This window comes from Camponotus vicinus, unplaced genomic scaffold (genome assembly GCF_025532165.1).
Source record: "Camponotus vicinus isolate PSW18456_S1 unplaced genomic scaffold, iyCamVici1.0 SCAF_3, whole genome shotgun sequence".
Lineage (NCBI taxonomy): Eukaryota > Metazoa > Arthropoda > Insecta > Hymenoptera > Formicidae > Camponotus > Camponotus vicinus.
In genome coordinates, this window is record NW_028141967.1 from 12928628 (window position 1) to 12953295 (window position 24668).

Genomic DNA, 24668 nt, shown 5'->3' on the forward strand with positions numbered 1-24668 from the left:
CTTAAGGCATAAAACATAGTCTTAAAATTATAAGGCAGCCATTCTGCTCAGGCCCTAAGACCGTGGTCTCGAGTCTTATGTATACGCGAACGTTTATTTCTTAAGGCTATAGCACACGGATATCCATAAAACATAGCCATAATACATAACATAAGCTCAAGAACCAATCAGATAGTTGTTTTAGATTTTATATGCTAAGGAAACAGAAAATTACTAAAAACTTAAGCATAAGAAAAATTTCAATCGGTTGAAATTTTTACGTACACGGAATTTGTAGATGTATTGAAATGGTGGCTCAAATGATTGTGGCACATCTATGTTCTATCTGATCAATGCAAAGGAGAGAGAAATACTGTTTTGTGTATATATATATATATTTAACTCTGTTTTATTATTTAAAATATGGGAGACCACAATAGTTATTGTTCAGAAAATTTTTCAATGAGGTCCTATAAATCCATTTCAGGGGATAATAATAAAAATTATGAAGGACTCGATACCACGATAATTTATGAAAACGATGTATTATTAATTGATTTGATAAAAGGTTATCCTCATCTTTATGACAAATCCTTAAAAGATTATAAAGACCAATTAATCAAGGAAAAATCATGGCTTGAAATTTCAGATAATGCAATTATCAGGTAAATATGTTTTTATCACGTAAATATTTTATTTGATTTTTACTGAATTTTTTACCATTAAAATATTCTTTTTATTCATGTTGATCAAAGTAATAATATTTTTAATCTTATTTTTAATTTTTTGAGAGAAATCGAAACTTGTTTATAATAAGAGTAGTTTAAATTTGATAGATCAATTTTTTAACATTCAGAATATTTTTATTGCAATAGTTATTCAATGGAAGATTCAATTAACATTTGTATAATTTTTTTAGTAAACCAATGTCAAGTTCGATGGACTCGTTTAAGAGAAAAATATTCAAAGGAAAGAAAACAAAGGCAAAATGAGACAAGAAGTGGAAGTGGAATATCTAATCGAGTAGTATGGCCACTATATGACAGTATGAAGTTTTTCGAAAAACATATAGCCAAAAGAAAATATGTCCATTTAACATTGCTTTTTGTGTATTCTCAATCACAGTGACTTATTAAAAATTAAACATTCTTCATTGCAGCACATACAGCAATCTATCACAAGAAACAAACAATAAAGAAAACATACTGAGTTGTTCGCAAAACATTCTGAGCTTTGAGAGTTCGCAGAATAGTTCAACAGCTTCAGCAGTGATTTCACCTCCTGATTCTATAACTTCGACTTTAAATGGAAATCAACAACATTCATTGTTTAGTGCAACAAATCCATGTATTAGAAAGTCTATGTCAACACTTCAGCAACCATGTACATCTACAGCTACAACAACATCCATTGAAATACCTGCAACAATAGAAAGACTAGAAGAAAGAAGACCATCCATGTCTTCGATAACATCTTCACATGGATCTAAAACACAGACACTATCTGAAACTAATGCAAATCATGACAAATGTTTTACGCCTATAAAAAAACAGCGAATTTCACAGTCAGATAAAATAGAAGAAACTTTGTTATCATTGACTACTCAACTATCTGATAAAATAAATAATTCTTCTCATCTGGTTACAAAATCAAGAATTGAAAACATTAAAGATGTTGATGATAAATTTGCAGATTTCATAGCAGCAGAATTACAAAACATGCCACAAGAATTGCGCAAAAAAAAGAAAAAACAAATAATTGATATATTATGGACAACTTAATATAGTAAGTCAAATTTTTGTCAAATTTTTCTTATTTCATACAAAAAAATTAATATATATTTTTTTTAAATATTGCGAAAAATTTTTATAGCATTTGTGCAATAATGTCATTGAAAAAAACATTTTTTCTTTTATTTGTTCTTAATTTCTATATACCAAAGATTTAATAATATGTTGTTGATTATTTTCTCTATCTATCTATCTAGTATGTGTTAATAATATGTTGTTGATTATTTTCTTTATCTATCTATCTAGTATGTGTTATATGGAACGTACAAATAATGGTAGTCATTAAATTTGCCTAAGTATGGAACGTACGTACAAATAATGCTAGTCATTAAATTTGCCTAAGTATAAAATTATTAATTAAATATTGTATTTAACATGCAAGTTATTGATATGTATTTCATCAAACATTGTACGAGATATTTAACAAAAATATACACATACATATAACATTAATGTCTATTAAATAAGTCATTTCTTGGGCTACTTTGAAGACAAAATCAAAATGATCCAAATTAAAATGATGAATCACAGCGCAAGATCATTTTAATCTGGATCATTTTGATTTTGTCGCGAAAGCAGCCTTGATTGTGCATTGTACTTGTATTCAAATTTAATCACGATTTTGCCCTCTTTGTACATAATCATGTTGCCATGGTACTTCTCCGGCTGGAGTCAAGAAATAATTCGCTAACGTTTCTCGTTGTGCATATGCTTCCATTGTTGCTCGACGAGCATTGGTTGGTACCATATCTCGAAGAGGCATATCATTAATTTCTCGCCAAGCACCATTTATAATTTCTCCATTGTTATTTTCACCATCAACGTAGTTTGGAGGACAGTAAAATCTATTCATTGGAGTTTGTTGGTCATCCATACTTTTCAAGAAATTGTGGAGGCATACTGTACTCAAAATTATTATATCGGCAGTCTTGGGATGCATGCATATGGGTCGACGCAGAACTCTCCAACGCGATACTAAGATTCCGAAAGCATTTTCAATCGTTCGTCGTGCACGAGATAATCTATAATTGAAAATTCTTTTCTTTTCATCTAAGTTTGTACCTGAATAAGGTTTCATTAAATTTTTTGACAAAGGAAATGCATCATCTCCAATAAAAAAAAAATTAGTTGATTCATCATCTCCTGGTAGTTTTACTCTTTCTTTTGGCAAATTCAATCTTTCTTCTTTTAATAATTTCCCAAACTCAGATTCAGCAAATACACCAGCATCATTTTGACTTCCGTATGCTCCGATATCAATTAGAGTAAATTTGTACTTATAATCGCATGCAGCCATCAATACCACACTAAACGTTTTTTTAAAAAATAATTAAAAAATAAACTACCAGATCGTGCAGGCGCCTGAATTATACAATGTTTGCCATCAATAGCTCCTACACAGTTTGGAAAGTTCCATTCATCAAGAAATCCTGCACTAAATCTTCTATAATCTGCTTCTACAGGAGGTGATACAAATTGATGAAACAAAACTTCCACGATAGCTTTAGTTGTTTCTTTAATGATATTATATGCTGTAGATTCTCCGATACGGTATGCTAATGCTACTGATAATATTTGATCTCCAGTCGCCAAATATCTAAGAGTCGAAGACAAACGTAATTCAGGAGAAAGAGCTCTCCAATTGCATTTCTGGAGTTTTGGAGCTATCATTTCCAGTAATGTATAAAAAGTATCCACTGTCATCCTTGTATATCGAAAAAACATTACGGTATCGTCTTTTAACTCTTGATAAAGCTTCAAAGTCTCCTTGATAAGACCTATTTACATTTATAGGTCTTACCCACCACCTCCTCCGCCTACGTTGTCTTTTTTTCCATATAATGACCAACGCACTCCATTGTATAAATTTTAGGAGAAAATCAGGATCTTCCCATATATCGTCCATTGCTACAAAATAAACAAAGTGTTAATTTTTTCATTATTTTCTTTATCAATATTTTTCGAATATATTTTTAAGAGAATACCGAAGTTAATTTTATGTTTATATTAATCATTAACGTTAAAAAAATATTTTTCATTTATATTACAGAAAATTTTGATGAATAACACCTTAAAATATATAATTATGTTATATATATATTATAATATGTAATTATGCAATATTAATTTGATTTTATATTTTTATATTTTATTTTATTCTTATTTCAATAAAGTTTATTGAATAAACTTTAGCCACTTATCTAAATATTAATTATATGAACCATATAGATCAAATCAAACAATTAGGTTATATCACACGTTTTTTGTACCACATAATTGTATATAGAAAAACTATATCTTAAAACTTTTAAAATTTGTTTCTTTTCGTCTATCTAAAAATGACTTCTGATTGGTCGAATTTTACTCTTATGCTTAAAGTTATAATTTCAGCTTATGGATCCATTGCTATTGGCTGACATGTTATGCTACGCTCCTATTGGCTAAATCCTTATGGTATGTCTTAATGTTACGGCTATGGAATTTGTGTGCTATAGCCTTACAAACGTTCGCGTATACATAAGACATCGGGACATAACACACAGTATTGTGCGTTACTTAAGACAAAGACCTAAGGCATAAAACATAGTCTTAAAATTATAAGGCAGCCATTCTGCTCAGGCCCTAAGTCGGAGACGTTAGTCAACGCACAAGGATTTTACGTAAACGTAGGCCGTATCTTGTATTGCATGTCATGCGATACCTACGTTTACGTAAAATCCTTGTGCGTTGACTAACGTCTCCGACTTACGCATACGACTTTGTCGGAAACAGTTACGACATCTTTGTGCTCAGGCCCTTAAGCCGATTATACAATAGCTGTCGTAAGTCGGGTGTCGTAAGAGTTGACCAAAGCCGGTTATACAATAGCTGTCGTAAGTCGGGTGTCGTAAGAGTTAACCAATCACAGTTGATTTTAGAGAAGAATAATCGAATACGATTGGTCAACTCTTACGACACCCGACTTACGACAGCTATTGTATAACCGGCTTTATGCGATACCTACGTTTACGTAAAATCCTTGTGCGTTGACTAACGTCTCCGACTTACGCATACGACTTTGTCGGAAACAGTTACGACATCATTGTGCTCAGGCCCTAATTCGACTGCGTTTACATCAAATGTATAAATACATGCGCGCGCTTTAAGGAATCCAGCTAAAGTACGCAATAAAGTACGAAGAGTCGGCAAGTGATACACAGTAATGTTATATAAACGAAAAATGGCCGACCAGTCAGAAATAATCCTTCGTTCTTTGATGCACAATAGAGACCCTCTAATCAGAGTCATGAAATAACGTCCCCAATTTTGATTGGTGCCGCCATGTTTTTACTAAATAGTTTAAAATTACAAACATGCCTGGTTGTTCCGCATTAAATTGTAATAATTCAACTGAAAAAGGATATGTAATGAAAGTTTTTCCACGCGATAAAGAACGAAGAGCAAAATGGGCAGTAAATGTGAGACGAAAAAATTGAAATCCAACCAATACTTCATTTCTCTGCGAGATTATTTTTTGACGTTAATCATCTTATCTAAGTTATTAGTCATTTGTTTATTATTTATTTCAAATACTATTCAAATTAAATTTATTTCCTTCCATAAATATTTCCGTTTTTAGTAAAAACATGGCGTTGCCGACCCAACCTTATTGACGTTATTTCGTGACTCTGATTAGAGGGTCTCTAATGCACAAGTGTTTACAGCGCCATACATATGCTTGATACGCGTATTATTTTGATACGATACGCCTTCTCGATGCGTATCGTATCAACTCAAACGGCATTGTTTACACCATACATTTAGTACGAACAGAGAGAAACCTGATTCGTATTAAGTTAGCCGGAAATTTTTCAGCCAACCAAAAATCTCCTTATGGAATCGTTTGTATTTCGTATGAAGATGTTTGAAGTGTGATTAAAAACGTTTGTGAGTAATTAGAATAATTATAAAAAATTAATCATTTTTACAGTATGTAGTTAGCCAACATAACTAAATATTAAAAATTCTCCTTATGAATCGTTTGTATTTCGTATGAAGAGTTTTGAAGTATAATTAAAAAGGTTTGTGAGTCATTCGTTTAATTTTAATTAAATTTTTTTATATGGTGAAGTTAGCCGGAAGCTATATAAAATGGACGCCGTCCTGTGATTGGTCGATTTGCTTATGGTAAATACTAAAATTTTCTCATGTGTACTGACTTTAAGTGTAAGCAAAACGAGCAAATTTATCTCTTTTGTAACTTTTAATCCATGACTAATTTATTATTAATTCCGCATAATCGCATAATATATCATGGATCGTGGATAAGCGTAGATAATTGAAATATGTTTTTCTACCAATAAATAAGTAAATCTTTTATAATTGTTTCAAGTTTTCGGATGCAAAAATAATAAAATCTACAGAGATATCTATTTTTGCTCTTACAACATCAGCAATGGATTCATATTGATATATGCCATCTCCTCTCTCTCGCATTTTGATGTAAGCCTTCTGATATTCTGTGACATAACTCAGCCGATCTTACTATCTGTAGAAATAGATTTTATATCAGAAATATATATTTATATAGCAAAAATTATATATTAAATATTACTACAGTCCAGAAAATTATAATATACTTAGCATAAAACTGATTTTTTATACAAGCTATAAAAAAAATTCTTCTATATTTTTTACTTTTATTTTTTCACAAGAAATTATTTTGTCAATTATAATTAATTGGATTACATATATTACCATCTTTTTATATAAATTTTATTATTATATAGTTTATTATTTGAAAGCGAATATAAAATAACAATTAAATACATAATCACAAATTGTGATCATTTTCTGAATGATGACTACATTATAAAACAATTATAAAAGATTTACTTATTTATTGGTAGAAAAACATATTTCAATTATCTACGCTTATCCACGATCCATGATATATTATGCGATTATGCGGAATTAATAATAAATTAGTCATGGATTAAAAGTTACAAAAGAGATAAATTTGCTCGTTTTGCTTACACTTAAAGTCAGTACACATGAGAAAATTTTAGTATTTACCATAAGCAAATCGACCAATCACAGGACGGCGTCCATTTTATATAGCTTCCGGCTAACTTCACAATATAAAAAAATTTAATTAAAATTAAATGAATGACTCACAAACCTTTTTAATTATACTTCAAAACTCTTCATACGAAATACAAACGATTCATAAGGAGAATTTTTAATATTTAGTTATGTTGGCTAACTACATACTGTAAAAATGATTAATTTTTTATAATTATTCTAATTACTCACAAACGTTTTTAATCACACTTCAAACATCTTCATACGAAATACAAACGATTCCATAAGGAGATTTTTGGTTGGCTGAAAAATTTCCGGCTAACTTAATACGAATAGAAACCTGAGAGCGGCCAGGCTGGCGTTTTACTTGTTGCCACAGATATCTATACTATAACTAGATCGCTAACTCCCATTGATTTTGTACATAAAATGTGTCCCCGAAAACCATGTAATATGGCGGTCGCGCATGCGTAATATTGGTGGAAAACTAATATGGTGGACACTTGTAGCCAGCTAATATTTAAGTTTTCACCTTAAAACTTGTACTTTTTACATTATAAACTTTTAATTTTGTAATAAAATAAATATAAATATATATAAATGTTATATATATATATATATTTTTAATCTTTATATATTTTTAATCTTCTATATATATTTTTAATCTTGATTTTAATTATATCATATACCTTTTAAATATATTTTGATATATTTTATCTTTAAAGGCTGTAATAAATTTTAATTAAAAATGAAGAACATTATATATTATTTAAAAATAACTTATATTCAACTGTAAGTTTATACACAAATTACATACTTATGTACATTGTACATAACATCAACCGATCACAAACGTGACTGCTGTCCACCAACGTTACGCATGCGTGAGAATTTAGTACATAAATTTCGTGGACATGTATTTGACGCAAGTTAGCGGTCTAGTATATAGTATAGATGTCTGTGCTTGTTGCCCTTTTACGAGACTGCTTTCAACGCCCCTCGCACCCATTTTCGAAATTGGAACTATTTCGCACACCCTATATTTTCTCGTACTGTCGATAATGGCTGCATTCAGCAGAAAAAGCTGCTTTGCAACTGTTGTAAAATTCGTGAGCCTGATTGGTGTATGCTTTTAATTTTGACTGAATCTAAGAGCATACACCAATCAGATTCACGAATTTTACAACAGTTGCAAAGCACCTTTTCCTGCTGAACGCAACCAATGTCTCCACTTGGTGCGTGTCCGTGCTACGCCCATTTTCTGACGTTGTCGATAAAGTCTGTATTTGGTGCGTGTCCGTGCTACGCCCATAATTTTCGTATTGAGAAACACGGGCATCGAGTTCATTTATGCGTGATCTTTTCTCTTTATATATTTTTGTGAAAACATTACACTTGTACACACGCTTATAAAACACATTACTCCCAGTCGTATAAATTATATATAATAATAATAAAAAAAAATAATATATTTTTATTATTATTATTATATATAATTTATGCGATATAATTATTATTAAATATAATTATAATAAATTCGCATAGATGAAATAAAATGACACAACAGAGAATGAAACTATATATATATATATATATATATATATATATATATATACACATATAAGTATACGCAAGAGTTAAGCGAGAAGGTAATAAGAGCGAGCGAGATAGGAACGAGCGACGAGGACTCGAGAATCGAGTCTTCCTTGCACACTATTCCTCTCACTCGTTTCCATTACTGTTTCCATTACTCTCGCTCGCTCCTATTATTGTCTCGCTCGCTCCTATCATTGTCTCGCTCGTTCCTGTTATTGTTTTGCTCGCTCTTACGTAGTCGTCTTGTATATTCTCATCTCGCTTGCTATCAAACCTGTCGTTGGCAAGCGTGACAAACTGTAACAAATAAATAAATAAATATATATATATATATATATATATATATATATATATATACACGTATATAGAGCTTTTATACATCGTATTCAATTAGGACTTTTATTAAAAAAAAATTAAAATAATTTATTTCACTGCACAATATAGACCATTTGATATTGATTGTATTGATCATATTTATTTATTTTTGAAAGTAATTTTAGTGGAATAATGAGAATTTTGCGATTAAAATAACATCATACACGATATAAATCGGATAAATTTAGTTAAATATATAATTAAAATTTTTATTATCAGACTAATTAAAAATTATCCGACTTACGTCGTGTTTGATATTATTTAAATCGCAAAAATCTTATTCATTCATTAAAATTATTTTCAAACCGATAAAATAAAAAATAAAAGTTTTAGTTTTTATTTTATAAGATGTTTACATTCTCGTGAATTACGAATGGATAGAGGAAGCGAAAAAGCCGATTGGAAAGCCCTCGAGATGAGCTACAAGAATGTGTAAAAATATATAGGGTGTTCCATTTAAAAAAATTGAAGTGACCTTCACGTGACCTTCAAATGACTCTTCAAGGTCAAATCAATGGTACCATCTTATGGTAATGGTACCATCACCCCTCGAAACCATACAAAACATGTCTGAACCATTTTTCTCTAAAATCAAAAATGAGAGAGATATTTGGGGTGGACACTTAAAATGGGACACCCTGTATATAGCAACTATGTTTTTCGGTTATGTATTTATAACATAAATGTATCATCACCGTTACTTTTGAAAAGGGGCGAAATTATAATATAACTACAACATTGCAGCAACTTTCACGTTATATAAAATGTGATATTGAAATGTATAGCTGTGATATAGTGAACATGTAATTGTGTCGACTGGGAACCGTACTCATTTCACTCCCGCTTCGCTCTACAAGCTTTATCGGAGTGGCTAAAGTCACTACCCAGGCAGCAACGTCACGTGATTTTCACGTTAATTTTTGGTCAGTCGTAACGTCAGTTATCCTTTTATAAATACGTAATAATAACGTAAAAATGACGGGAATAAGTCACAGCCCACAGACGTCATAATGAGACGTGAAAATGACGTGTTATAATAACCTTTTTTTACTCTATTCTGACGTAAGAAAGACGTCATTTTAATATTTTGAACAAAATAAAAAATGTATAGTACATATTTATTTCACATGTATTTATTGCTGATATGTAACTTGGCATATACATCTGATGGATATTTTGTAACAAAACATATATTATATATAATATATATATATATATATATATATATATATATATATAATATATTAATATAATATATTAATATAATATATAATATATTATTATATTAATATAATATATAATATATTAATATAATATATTAATATAATATATTACCCAAGGAGAACAAAAAGTCATCATAACGTCAAAATGATGTCAAAATAATGTCAAAACAGAGAAAATCACAATGACATCAAACCGGGAAAAAAATGACTGTATTTTGACCTCATTTTGATATTATTTTGACTAGTAAATCGTTCTTTTATATATTTGTATTAGGTAAAAGCAATAAATTCACAGGTGATAAGATAACAATATACAGGGTGATTCAGAACGATCCAGGTGTCCTTGCATAGATGTATTCCTGATGAGTTAATTCTGTGACGATTTTTCCTTTACGAAATTTTTGTCCGAAGCTTTATATTAATTTCTGAGATATAATTGAAAATAGTTAGCTAATTACGAGCCGGGTACAACGGGCATCTAATACAATAGAGAATAGACGGCGCGTTGCGCTATGCCTGTCCATTGTACCCGGCTCGTAATTAGCTATTTTCCATTATATCTCAAAAACTAAGCTTCGGACAAAAATTTCGCAAAGGAAAAATCATCTCAGAATTAAATCAGGAATACGTCTGTGCAAGGACACCTAGATCGTTCTGAATCACTCTGTATATATATATATATATATATATATATATATATATATATATATATATACATATATATATATATATATATATATATATATATATATATACAAATAATTACAGTTATTATTTTTTGTAGTTCTTTAGTAATACATATATGTAGTACATATTATTTTATTCAATATAAGAAATATTATATTAACTTTATTAATAATAAAATATATACTATACTATATATACTATATATCAACTATATTATACATATATAACTTAATAATATTATGTATAAACTTACTTAATATTATGTATAAACTCTATGAGAATATAAGTATCAGTCTTTTAAAAAATATAAAGAAAAAACTTCAGTCTTATTCTCAAAAACATATAAAAACTTAATAAAATTTCATACAAAATTTTGTATTTCATACAAAAAAAGACTTAATAAAATTTCTTAAAATATTTTTTGGAACTTACATACAGTGAAGCGGAAACAACTATAATTCTGATTAGTCTAATATAATCGCTGCATGGAAGTGTTGAACCATCATTTCATATGGTCTTCAAATATGAAAATTTGAATGTTAGGAAACTTCTTCAAGCAAACACCTATTAGAGAAAAATAAAGTTGTAGTTTAATTATTAATGTGTGCGTGCGTGTGTGTGTGTGTGCACGCGCGTGTGTGTGCGTGCGTGTGTGTGTGCAATGTGTATGCTTATATACATATATGAAAAACTAACGTAAATTAATCTGAAGATAACTTTTTCAAAAACTAGATAATACTCACTTTCTACTAGATTTTTCAGTTTGGACTTCTCAAAACTGAGCTTGATCCCTCCAGAACCCTTCCAACTAATAAGTCGTGCAAGGTTGTTCTTAATTAGGGTCGACAAAATAGAGTAAGTAAAAAAGGCGGTTGTTTCTCCCTTTCCTTTCCGTAACAGGTATTTGAGTTATAACACAGAAAATCAGTCAAAACACTTCATGAATACATATAAAATATAATATCTGCCTTACTAACAGTGATAAAAAACTCACCATATGATTATACAACACTTTATTATGTAAGTGACCATCAAAGTCTGCAAAAGATTCCTCAGTTTCTAGTGGCAAAGAAGGGAATCCTTCAGGCCGGTCAAAATCATTTTCGTTGGGGAACAACTCGTGCAAAATTTGGGAAATCCCAATGTTGTGCCAATCCATCTTCGCTGACAATTCTTGCATGTAATTTAGGATCAGCTGATCTTTAGGCTTGCCTGTTAAAAAATAACATGAATTAAATGACAGTTTAATTTAGAATGATGTAATTTATTCATAATATAAAAAGTCATCATAAAAACTATTAATTGCTAATGACAGTAACTCTCATTATATCAATTTAAACGTTAAAAAACAAAAAATAATCATCAAAAATTGTCAATTGCTAATGAATATAAAATATGTATAAAGTAAAAACAATAAAATAATTTATTCTCATTACTTCAAGAATATAAAAAGATATAAAATATAAGACTTACTAACTGATCCACAGTTTCTGCATTTCAATGGCAGAAAATTATCAAGTTAATAAATAGGTGTCTTTTCTATTATAATTCTAAATACAACCAAAGAGTGAGGTTAGATAGGTCGATCGGTACATTACAACAGTTTTATTCCAATCTCTACGTTGTTAATACACACATAAAATCTAATTATAAGAAAAAACTAAACAGACACTTATTAAGCACACACTAAACACAACATCCATATAACCTCTATCAAACAGAATCAAGGGACTATATTAATATTAATACAATTAATATACCTTTGATGGATTCATTTTCTTCTATATAGTCAAACCACGCTGAACCGCAACACAAAACTAATGGCGAAAACGTGAATGTTTTTTTCTTAATCCTTTTTTCTCTTGATTTTAAAAGCAGGCTTCTTTGTTCTAAAGCACGATCTTATTGTACATATAAGACGCGCATGTTCTAAAATAAACAGCGCCTCTTTCGCGAGTGACTCTCAACCTTGACATGCTTCTATTATAGCCCATATTCTGAATCTTCTTTTATCGATAAAAGTGCCTCTAAAAGCGGTATATAAGCCTTCTGATTGGCTACAGGCCGCTTTTAGAAGCACTTTTATTGATAAAAGAGGATTCAGAATATGGGCCTATATATATGACATTATACAGACATATTAACATAATTATACTAGATATATAAGCGTATACCATAAAAAAAATTGAATGGCTTGTTTGCAAATACATATAAAGCTAATCATTTTTTTTTCTAATAAAATGTCCACGCAGGTCACAATGACGTCATTTTGACGTCACTGCAGGGAGTCTTGATATGAAATTGACGTTTTGAAGTCAAAATGATATCATTTTGATGTTATGGTGACTTTTTGTTCTCCTTGGGTATATATATAATACATATATAATATATATATATATATATATATATATATATATAATGTTATATATATTATAACAAACATATATACATTTATATCTTATTATAAAAAAAAACAATTAAAATTATGAATTATAATGTTGTATATATTATAACAAACATATACATTAATCTTTTTATAAAAAAATTATGTTGTATATATATTATAACAAACATATATACATTTATATCTTATTATAAAATAAACAATTAAAATTATGAATTATAATGTAAAGTTATTAAAAAATTAATTATACAAGAATGTTTTCAAGTAAAAAACATAATAATTATTAAACTGATAATGAATGTATTAAAGGCATAGATAACAAAACTTTATCCATTGGTAAAAGTATACATTTCGCAATAATATCTTTGTAGGATCTCGTATGATTCTGTATTGATAAATTTTTTACTTCAAAAATATATAAATCTTTCGATTCAATAGGGTATGAATAAAAAGACTTATAAGAAAGAAAATATTTACCAATTATTAAACTTTCATCTTCTGTTCCAACTATAATATTAAGGATTTGCAGTACCAAATTGTCATTTGTGAGGCAATAACAATCAGAAGAGGAATGACGGTTAATAGTTAAAGTAAAAGATTCTAAACGCAATTTTTTAAATTGTTTATAATGACAACCAGCTGTTGGTAAAGGTCCAGAAGTATGTTCTAGTTCATACATTATTAAACTTTTAGTTGTAAGATATTTATTAGCAGAGGAAATAGAAAGTTCTTTTAACCGATGGTATATTTGTTTAAGTGGCTTGTGAGGAGATTTAATAGTTTGTTTAAGCAGCCCTAAATAATTTTCAAATGCAAAAGCAGAGAATTCATCTAAAGGGCCAAATATTTGTGCATCATCACTCAAATGAGATAGCATATGAATATTATATACGTGAAATTGTAATCCGTATATTTTTTCGCAATGATTAACAAAGATTTTTAATAGCTCACCAGCAAAATCACAAGTAAATTTAGAAATATGCTTTTTAGAAATTAATATTGTAATTGCAGAATGCAATAATAAAAAATGCTGGTAAATGGCTTTATCAACCACATTTTTGAGAACTAAAGGACCTGTATATAATAACAATGTTCTAAAACAATGTTCTCAGTTGCCTTCCATCTTTGCAACTCTGACAGTGATCTAGGCTTTCTATTAATTTCTGCACGAATACAATGCTTTAGTGATATTAATCGTTCTGATATTATATTTGTAGATCTACTACAAAGTTTTACTTGTAATGGTTGTCCATCGATCCAAGAATGTATAAGTTTCCTCACAACACCTAGGCATACACAATGCATATAGTCAATTGGAAAAGATGTGACTAAACCTATTTCAAGTTTTAACAAAGGTGATTTACCAATATGATGTTCTTTATCCAACTGTAATTTAAAAGAATCGTCTGTCCGTTTTGAGGCCGAAATATTTCTCATAATAACTTTTCGTTGAACATAATTACCTGATTCAGTACATTTATCACATGAGGAATAGCCACAATGTGACTTAATCATTTTCAAATATGCTTTGGCCGGAGCATCGCATACAAAGCTGTGAATTTCCAAACGATATATTTTATTACAAAATTCAATACCTTCTTTTAATAGATAAACTAATTCATTTATAAAATCATCTCAAAATTTCTCTAACGGTATTGGTTTTGATGTGCCACAGAAAATTCCAATAGGAAATGGTTTATTTTGTGTGGTATTTTTAACTATTCCTAAAATTGGCCAAAACTGAATGTTTGAACTACGAAATAAAGGTAAACCATCAACATTAAATCCAATTTTAAGCACCTCAGCTGAGAACATAGTATTTTGTGCCAAAAAATTCTTTAATTCATTTGCTAAGCCAATGTGACAATATTCTCCATTTTCCAATTGTTTACTTTGCATATGTATAGGTGTTCGAAGCAATGTTCTAGAATGAAGAGGCAATTCTGCGAAATGAGGTGAAAGAATATGTAAAAGACTAGTAAGTGCAGAATGGGAAATTTTATAATTTGTTGCCCAGTCTTGTAGCTTTGTAGATAAATCATTTTGCAAAGGTGAATGATTATCTCGTGATAATAAAACTGGATTTGTAACTATCCCGGTAAGCAAAATGCGCGCAATATGCCAGCAGATTGGCGACAGATTTCCACAAAAGTTGCTAGCAGATTGGCATCCATTATGTCCGCAATAGGCTCACGATTTGCTAGCAAAACCTGCTCACAGAATCTGACAGCAGATTATTAGCAAAAACCGAGCAAGATCTGCTAACATCACTTGATGTCAAATTGTCGGCAGAAACCGAGCAGGATCTGCGCGCGCGTAATCTGACGGCAGATTGACAGCAGATTCCGAGCAGAATCTGCAGCTTCTGGTCATTCATATAAATAAGTAATATAAATATAATAAAATTAATTACTACAGATGTTAAATAAGACTATTATCGGCGAGTTATCGGTTAATTACAATTTTCTTCTAATACAACATATAATATGTTATACCGTAGTTATATCTCACATAGTAAAGGACTCAATTTAATTAAATTAATAATAAAGTAAATGGTGAAAATAATTAAATTTAATTTATAAAACTTGAGATATAATTTATTTAGAATTAAATTCTTCCTTTATGCTTCAAATAGGCAGTAAATGAATATTTTTCCATTTCCTATTGATTCCAATCAGTTTAATATTCTGAATCTTATCTGCTTGTATCACATATCAGAAATTAAAGTGATAGAAATAGTTACTATATTTTTTATCTTTTATTAATAATAGCGACTTTATATATATTTCTGACAGAAATTTGATTGCGAGAAAATACATCACATAGCGGTAAGCAAAGGAACTATCGAATCAAATGCAGATTGTTGCCAATTTGCCATCAGATCACGCATGCAAACCCTGTTCCACTTCTGCTGTCAATCTGCAGTCAAATTGCGCGCACGTAGATTCTGCTTGATTTTTGCCGATAATCTGATATCAAGTCATGTTAGCAGATTCTGCTTGGTTTCTGCTACCAATCTGCGTCAGATTCTGTGAGCAGACTCTGTTCGATTTTTGACATCAATTTGTCAACTTAATTGGTAATAACAGTTTCAGTATCAAATTTGTAGCCGTTTTGCTAACATTAGTTGATAGCAGACACTTGGCATGATATGCTTTCTACAGACTTTGCTATCTGGGATACTATTACTATCGGAATCATATAAACCTGTATCGGAAATAATATTTTCAATAACATCTAAGTTACATGAAGTAACATTTTGTGTATATGTAAAGCTTTCTTCTTCAGAGAAATTATTACAATTAGAACATTCATTATTAATATAATTGGAACGTTCATCATTATTAATATTACAATTGGAACATTCATCATTATTAATATTTGAAATATTACCATTATTAACACTAATATTATTAGCTTCAATCTGCACTACTTCATCTAAAATAGTACTTACAGCTTTTGAGACTCTCCTATATAACTGTCGAACGCCTACATTGTGTTTTAATTTTGTTTTTTTATGTTTGATTTTTTTATTTGAAAACATTCTTGTATAAAAATAAATTAATACTTATCTGATATCTAAAAAAGCAAAGCTAAATATATTTTAATGAATATATTTCAAGGAATAGTAATAAATTTAACGCAAATATAAAAATTAAAATAGAACAGTAAAATAAATGTTTCTGTAGACAAAAACTTAAAATATAAGTACCGAATAAAACAAATAAATTCTAAGAAACTTGAAACAAAAAACTCTATCTCAAAACTCTATCACAACCTAATCTTTATGAAAACCAATTTATTCTTTTTAATTATTATGTTCAGGAGCTTTATTTTTATTACGATTTTTTATACGCTGAGGTGCGTGTTTAAGCCATACCTTAATCACATCTTCAATATCTTTTTCTGTCTGAGATGATGTTGATTTTACCGATTCTATAAAAACAAAAGTTTAATACATGAAATGAGCAATACAGAGAGTATTTTTTGAGACCAAAATTCAAAGAAAATTTCATAATATACTGTCATAATTGATATTAGCTAAAGATCTATTACTGCGTCGATGTTTTTAATTGTTATTAATGTTATTAATAAACATGTAGTTGTTTTATTTAGTTATCTATATATTTAACAGCTCAGAATTGTAATATAAATGTAAATGATAAGCGACTAATGCAACTGCATATTCATAAAGTTTTAATAACATTAGAACAACCTTATTGGATATGTTTTAGCTAACATTGCCCATAATAAAATTTATATGGATAGTGAACGTATAATAACAATTGTATAATAAACTTTTTTAAATTTGATAAAAAGAAATACTTACTAACTACAGCACTGCAGCAAGTTAAAGAAGAAAAGGGACTTTTGTTCATTCGTTTACCGTAAAAACTGTAATTAGAAGCTACCTCATCTCTTAAAAGATACTTTAAAATCCTGTTAGTTTTGGATGTAAAATCTCTTCCACCCAATGTGGCTAAATATGAACACTGTAATATTAAAACTTGTATTAACAGAAATCACATAGTAACAGAAAAAGTTATTGATTTAATAACAAATATTTATCAAATATCTTTTTCATTTAGTGTTAAAACTATAAATAAACAAAGGAATAGATCTGTATATTTCGTAATGTTGAAATCAAGGAAAGCAATTCTTAAATATACATATAATTATAAATCTTTATCTATTTCTATAGTTAACCAAAATGTTAATATTATTATATTGATATATAATGACCATAACTAATTGATATATCACTTACGTGATGATGAAGATGATGCTTCATCATTATTTGCCTTGTTATTTAATCTGACAATCTTTGGTGGTGGTGGAAGTTTATGCTTCTCAGATAAAACCTCGTCCTCATCATCACTGCTGCTGTATATTAATTTTTTCGGTTTATGGATTGTTCTCTTTAATGGCAAAACCTCCTCAACTTCACTTTGACAATCAGACGTTACCTGTGCTTGTTTGATTTGCCTTTGTGCTTTGCTATAATCATCTACAATACAATTATACATACATAAAGATAAATATTTTATAGAAAATTTTGTAATTTACACATTACCAGTTTCAAAAAAACAGCATTTAATTTAAAAAATTTTCCAAGAACCATCTTCCTCTGGGACTACGCCTTTTTTAATAGCCTTATTATATTGAGATTGAAATTTACAAGGCGGCCAAAACACCTCCTGTTTACGTGGTGTTAACCACTGTTTGCTTACAAGTGCAAGGCCGCCACCACTATCATCTGTAAACTCAATTCCAATGAATGACATTTTCTAGACAGTAAAAATGTCGTTAAACCTACAAATTTTAATATAAATCAATCAATATAAAAAGTTTGATATTTAAAAAATATTTTTTTAATAATAATAAATGATATATTCTTAAAAAAAATTAATTACTTTGAATTTATTTTGGATTATTGAAATTATTGAAATTAAAACATAAATTTGAGAACAAGTATATACGTTACAAATTAAAGTACATGTAGCTATTATTTTGCATTTCAGAGTTACATATTCCAAAACGTCCTCTTCGAGGAAAATTCTACTGAAAATCTATAATACACATAACGTGCACTAATTTTTTAAGTAAAATTTTCTTGGAAGAGGATGTTTTGGAACGTAACCCAGATAGTAAACAGGAGTTATGTGAATTAAGTATTTTATAAAATAACACTATTACAAATGGGAGCGTCCGAAATGGCCACGTTCGAAACGGCCACGTTCGAAACGGCTACGTTCGAAATGGCCACGTTCGGAACGGCCACGGATAAATTTGACCACGTTCGAAATGGCCACGTTCGGAACGGCCACGGATAAATTTGACCACGTTCGAAATGGCCACGTTCGAAACGGCCACGTTCGAAACGGCCACGTTCGTAATGGCCACTCGTTCGTAATGGCCACGTTCGAAACGGGCACGTTCGGAACGGCCACGTTCTAAACGGCCACGTTCGGAACGGCCACGTTCGAAATGGCCACGGATAAATTTGACCACGTTCGAAATGGCCACGTTCGAAACGGCCACATTCGAAACGGCCGCGTTCGTAATGGCCACTCGTTCGTACCCATCAGAGAGAAGAATGAGAGGTGTCATGGCCCGCTTTTAGGTGATCCCTGAAAGCGATACGCCCTCTGTGGACCTTAAAAACGTGCACCTAAACTACGAAGCCAAGGTGCACGAATGTTCTCAGAGGGTAACATATAAGGTGCACAATTTTTGGTTCTATTCCGTGCTATGTGCACAAAATGTCGGTAGCACCAGTGCTGTATAGCAAGGTGCTTACAATATCAAATAAATTTTAATAGAAATGAGAAATGACGAATTTGCGATCCTCTCTCTCTCTCTCTATATATATATATATATATATATATATATATAATTTTTTTTTGATATATGAATTTGCAATGAGCAGCGACATATTTTTTCTTAAGAACAATTATATGTTTTTTTTACATTAACTGATTCCTCTTACTATTCTATGCATAAAATTATTAAAGTAAAATAATCGAAAAATGAACATTTTATCAGATATTTTATAATTTATATAAAATTATGTCAACTTAAAGAATCAAATATCTCGTTAATTGTTCAATTTTTGACTATACTATCTTTATAACTTTTTACACGGAATATTGCGAAGAATCGATTTATATAAAAAAATTAGGATGGTTCCATTAAAAAATATGAAGATAATCTTGAAATTTCTAAAACGCTTCCACTTACGAAAACAATATTACTAGCATATCATGGTCCTTTTAATCGTACAATTTTCGTAATTACAATTTTTTCATATCTGTAAAAATAGCGTAGATATTTCAAGTGAGCAAAGTTTTATATACATATATGTGTGTGTGTGTGTGTGTGTGTGTGTGTGTGCGTGTATAGCGTATACGAGTTATGTGAGCAAGCGAGAAGGTAATAAGAGAGAGCGAAATGGCAATAAGAGCGAACGAGATAGCAATAGCACGAGCAACGAAAACTTGGAAATAGAGTCTTTCTTGCAGCCTGGCATACTATTTCTCTCTCGCTCGCTCCTATTACTATCTCGCTCGCTTCTGTTATTGTTTCACTCGCTCTTACGTACTCATATACTGTCATGCTCATCTCGTTATCAAATCTGCCGCTGGCAAGCGGCCGATGACAAATTATGACAAATAAATAAGTTAATTATTTTAAGATATATTTATAAGGGTATAGAAGTAATTTTAATGGAATAATGAAAATTTTGCGATTAAAATAACAAACACGGTATCAATCGGATAAACGTAGTTAAATATATAATCAAAATTTTTATTATCAGACCAATTAAAAATTATCCGATTTACGTCGTGTTTGATATCATTTTAATCGCAAAAATCTCAATAATTCATTAAAATTACTTTCATATCGATAAAATAAAAAATAAAAGTTTCAGTTTTTACTTTATAATCTCGTAAATTGCGAATGGATAGAGGAAGTGAAGAAGCCGATTGTAAGAGACTTCGGAATTCTTTGATGATAGGTCATCTCGCTCGCTCTCGACTCGCGGTTTCGCTGTCGCTCTCGCACTTGACAGGTCGTAAAGATAAGCGGACTCGGCTTCCTCGCGAATGTAAACATCTTATAAAATAAAAATCGGATAATTTTTAATTAGTCTGATAATAAACATTTTGATTATATATATTTAAATACATTTATCCGATTGATACCGTGTTTGATGTTATTTTAATCGCAAAATTTTCATTATTCCATTAAAATTACTCGCATACCCTTATAAATATATCTTAAAATGATTAACTTATTTATTTGTCACAATTTGCCATCGGCCGCTTGCCAGCGGCAGGCTTGATAACGAGATGAACATGACAGTATATGAGTACGTAAGAGCGAGTGAAACAATAACAGAAGCGAGCGAGATAGTAATAGGAGCGAGCGAGATAGTAATAGGAGCGAGCAAGATAGAAATAGTACGAGCAACGAGGACTCGAGCTCGAGAATCGGATTTTTCTTGCGCGCTATTATTTTCCTCTCGCTCGCTCCTATTACTGTCTCGTTCGCTCCTATTATTGTCTCGCTCGTTCTTGTTGCTGTTTCACTCGCTCTCGATTCTTGGGTCCGCTTATCATTCCGGGCTATCTATCACGACTGCCAAGTGTGACAGAGAAAGCAAGACCATGAGTAGAGACCGAGCGAGATGACCTATCATCAAAGAGTTTCGAAGTCTCTTACAATCGGTTTCTTCGCTTCCTCTATCCATTCGCAATTCACGAAAATGTAAACATCTTATAAAATAAAAATTGAAACTTTTATTTTTAATTTCATCGGTTTGAAAGTAATTTTAATGAATTAAAGAGATTTTTGCGATTAAAATGATATCAAACACGACGTAAATCGGGTAATTTTTAATTAGTCTGATAATAAAAATTTTATAATTATATTTAACTAAATTTATGCGATTTATATCGTGTTTGATATTATTTTAATCTCAAAATTCTCATTATTCCATTAAAATTACTTTCAAATGAATAAAAAATGCATTTAATTTTTTGACATATATTCGTGAATATTATAAATGAAGTCTCGTGTAAAAAACTTCGGAATCTGCGACATCGGGAATTTTTTCATTATTTATAATAATATACGACTTTAAATTGCCATAAAATAAAAACTAAAGCTTTGATATTTTATTTGATCTTTTTAATTAAAAGGGATTAATGAAATTTTTGAAATTGAAAATTATTCTAATAAAATATTGAGTTTAATGTGATTTCAATCGTAAAAATCAAATTAATTCTAAAGTTATGTTCAGTAAGATAAATTAAGTAAAGTACAATGCAACATTTTATACAATGTAGTCTTATTTTCAAAATTATAGTTTAAATTAGACACTATTAATTTATTAAAATAAAACTATAATTATGAGAAATTAAGAGTTTTATTATATACATGTACACATTGATTTTTACGATTGAAATCACATTAAACCCAATATTTTATTAGAATAATTTTCAATTTTAAAAATTTCATTAATCCCTTTTAATCAAAAAGATCAAATAAAATATCAAAGCTTTAGTTTTTATTTTATGGCAATTTAAAGTCGTGTATTATTATAAATAATGAAAAAATTCCCGATGTCGCAGATTCCGAAGTTTCTTACATGAGACTTCATTTATAATATTCACGAATATATGTCAAAAAATTAAATGCATTTTTTATTCATTTGAAAGTAATTTTAATTGAATAATGAGAATTTTAAGATTAAAATAATATCAAACACGATATAAATCGCATAAATTTAATTAAATATAATTATAAAATATAATTATAAAATTTTTATCAGACTAATTAAAAATTACCCGATTTACGTCGTGTTTGATATCATTTTAATCGCAAAAATCTCTTTAATTCATTAAAATTACTTTCAAACCGATGAAATTAAAAATAAAAGTTTCAATGTTTATTTTATAAGATGTTTACATTTTCGTGAATTGCGAATGGAGAGGAAGCGAAGAAACCGATTGTAAGAGACTTCGGAACTCTTTGATGATAGGTCATCTCGCTCGCTCTCTACTCATGGTCTTACTTTCTCTGTCACACTTGACAATCGTGATAGACAGCTCGGAAAGATAAGCGGACCCAAGAATCGAGAGCGAGCGAAACAGTAACAAGAACGAGCGAGACAATAATAGGAGTGAGCGAGACAGTAATAGGAGTGAGCGAGACAGTAATAGGAGCGAACGAGACAGTAATAGATGCGAGCGAGAGGAAAATAATAGCGCGCAAGAAAAATCTGATTCTCGAGCTCGAGTCCTCGTTGCTCGTGCTATTTCTATCTCGTTCGCTCTTATTTCACTCGTCCTTCTCGCTTCCTCACGTAACTCTCGCATCGCTTTTATGCATATATACGTACATACATACGTACATACCACACATACCCCCACCCACATATATATATATATATATATATATATATATATATACACACATACATCTTTATTATTTAGAACTTTTATTCTTAAGAAATGTGTACGCGTTTTACATTAAAAATAATATCAAACTTTATCTCTGTAAATATATAAATTATTTATTAATAGCCTAATAAAATATCTTATTTTCAAGTGTTGTAATCATATAATGAATAAATTTCTATATATATATATATATATATATATATATATGAGAGAGAGAGAGAGTCATACAAAATTCATTAAAAATTTATTTAATATACGTAAGCGTCTTGCTATACAGCACTGGTGCTACCGTCATTTTGTGCACATAGCACGGAACAGAACCAGAAATTGTGCACCTTATATGTTACCCTCTGAGAACATTCGTGCACCTTGGCTTCGTAGTTTAGGTGCACGTTTTTAAGGTCCACAGAGGGCGTATCGCTTTCAGGGATCACCTAAAAGCGGGCCATGACACCTCTCATTCTTCTCTCTGGTACCCATACAGCACAGAAGCTTGCATCAACATTGCTGCAATGTTACAACATTGCACTTAGCAGTGTAATGCTGCAGAAATATTGCAGAGACATTATTTTGTAATATTACTTTGGCAATGTTGCAACAACATTTTAACATAGCGAAAATGTATAACATGTGTTTCTTTACTTGCCGCTATGTGGCGACACCAAACTTAACTAACTCGTATTCGAATTTTCATCTAAAGTGGATATAAGGCCTACAAAGGACTAATGTAGTAATTATATTTCTTGTCTTGTGTCAGTTAAATTTCTGATAAACTGACTTGATTTATTTAATATTTTGAATCCTAATAAGGGATCTAGATTATTAAACAAATAATTTGTTTAATAATCTGGATCCCTCGTTGGGATTCAGAATATTAAACAGATTTTTCTTCATTAAATATATATATATATTTTTTTTATTATCTTATAGAACATTTTATTTCATATTTTATTTTTGTTTTTCTGTACATTATTTCTATGTATTTTTCACATACACATATATGTAAATGGATCTTAACAATTTTTAAATAAAAATATGTAATTAATTCTAATTAATGTTTGTTCTTTTATATCATTGTAAGAGTATACAAAAACATAATTTAAGAAACTTGATATAAATAAAAGTTTGCAATGATTTTATTCAAGATAACATATTATAGTCATATCTAAATATATATATTTAGATATGACTTTACAATATATTATTTTAAATAAAATCATTGGAAGAAATAGTTTTTGATAGATGAATCTTGAAAGTTTATAAAAACATAAAATAAAAAATCTTGATATAAATAAAAGTTTGTAATGATTGTATTCAAGATAAGATATTGTAAAGTCATATCTAAATATATATATTTAGATATAATAAAATCTAAATATACATATTTAAATATGACTTTACAATATATTATCTTGAATACAATCATTACAAATTTTTATTTATATAAAGATTTTTTTATTTTATATGTTTTTTATAAACTTCCAAGATTCATGTGTCAAGAATTATTTCGAAAAAATGTTTTATATGCAATATTGCTACATGATTGCAGCAACGTTGCATTTTTTCAAATATATTACATTGC

At 29.6% G+C, this 24668-nt stretch overlaps 1 protein-coding gene across 12 annotated transcripts; it reads right to left on the reverse strand.

Moving 5' to 3' along the window:
- Positions 1-8440: 8440 nt before the first annotated feature.
- On the reverse strand, positions 8441-19195 carry LOC145968237 (uncharacterized). 12 transcript variants are annotated; one of them, XM_083093586.1, is made up of 9 exons: positions 18193-19181; positions 18086-18126; positions 17887-17999; positions 17449-17611; positions 16999-17054; positions 12475-12643; positions 11709-11926; positions 11458-11601; positions 10820-11278 (listed from the first exon to the last, which is right to left on the reverse strand). In XM_083093586.1, exons 1-4 carry the CDS (start codon positions 18238-18240, stop codon positions 17562-17564), a joined length of 252 nt encoding a protein of 83 aa, XP_082949712.1. In that variant the 5' UTR covers positions 18241-19181; the 3' UTR covers positions 10820-11278; positions 11458-11601; positions 11709-11926; positions 12475-12643; positions 16999-17054; positions 17449-17561. The 12 variants fall into 12 exon arrangements, with proteins under 12 accessions (XP_082949705.1, XP_082949704.1, XP_082949703.1 ...); XM_083093585.1 differs by having other exon boundaries at positions 17887-18002; positions 18193-19180; XM_083093583.1 differs by having other exon boundaries at positions 10822-11278; positions 17887-18126; positions 18193-19172.
- Between the last annotated feature and the right edge of the window lie 5473 nt (positions 19196-24668).

Excerpts from the sequence above, each read along its gene's own strand:
- LOC145968237 (XM_083093579.1), bottom strand. The coding sequence starts at position 17,913 with ATGATGAAGCATCATCTTCATCATCAC. Across the intron at positions 17,612-17,886 it reads AGCATCATCTTCATCATCAC|TGTTCATATTTAGCCACATT; the intron begins GTAAGTGATATA and ends TTAATATTACAG. Across the intron at positions 17,055-17,448 it reads TTGCTGCAGTGCTGTAGTTA|AATCGGTAAAATCAACATCA; the intron begins GTAAGTATTTCT and ends TTGTTTTTATAG.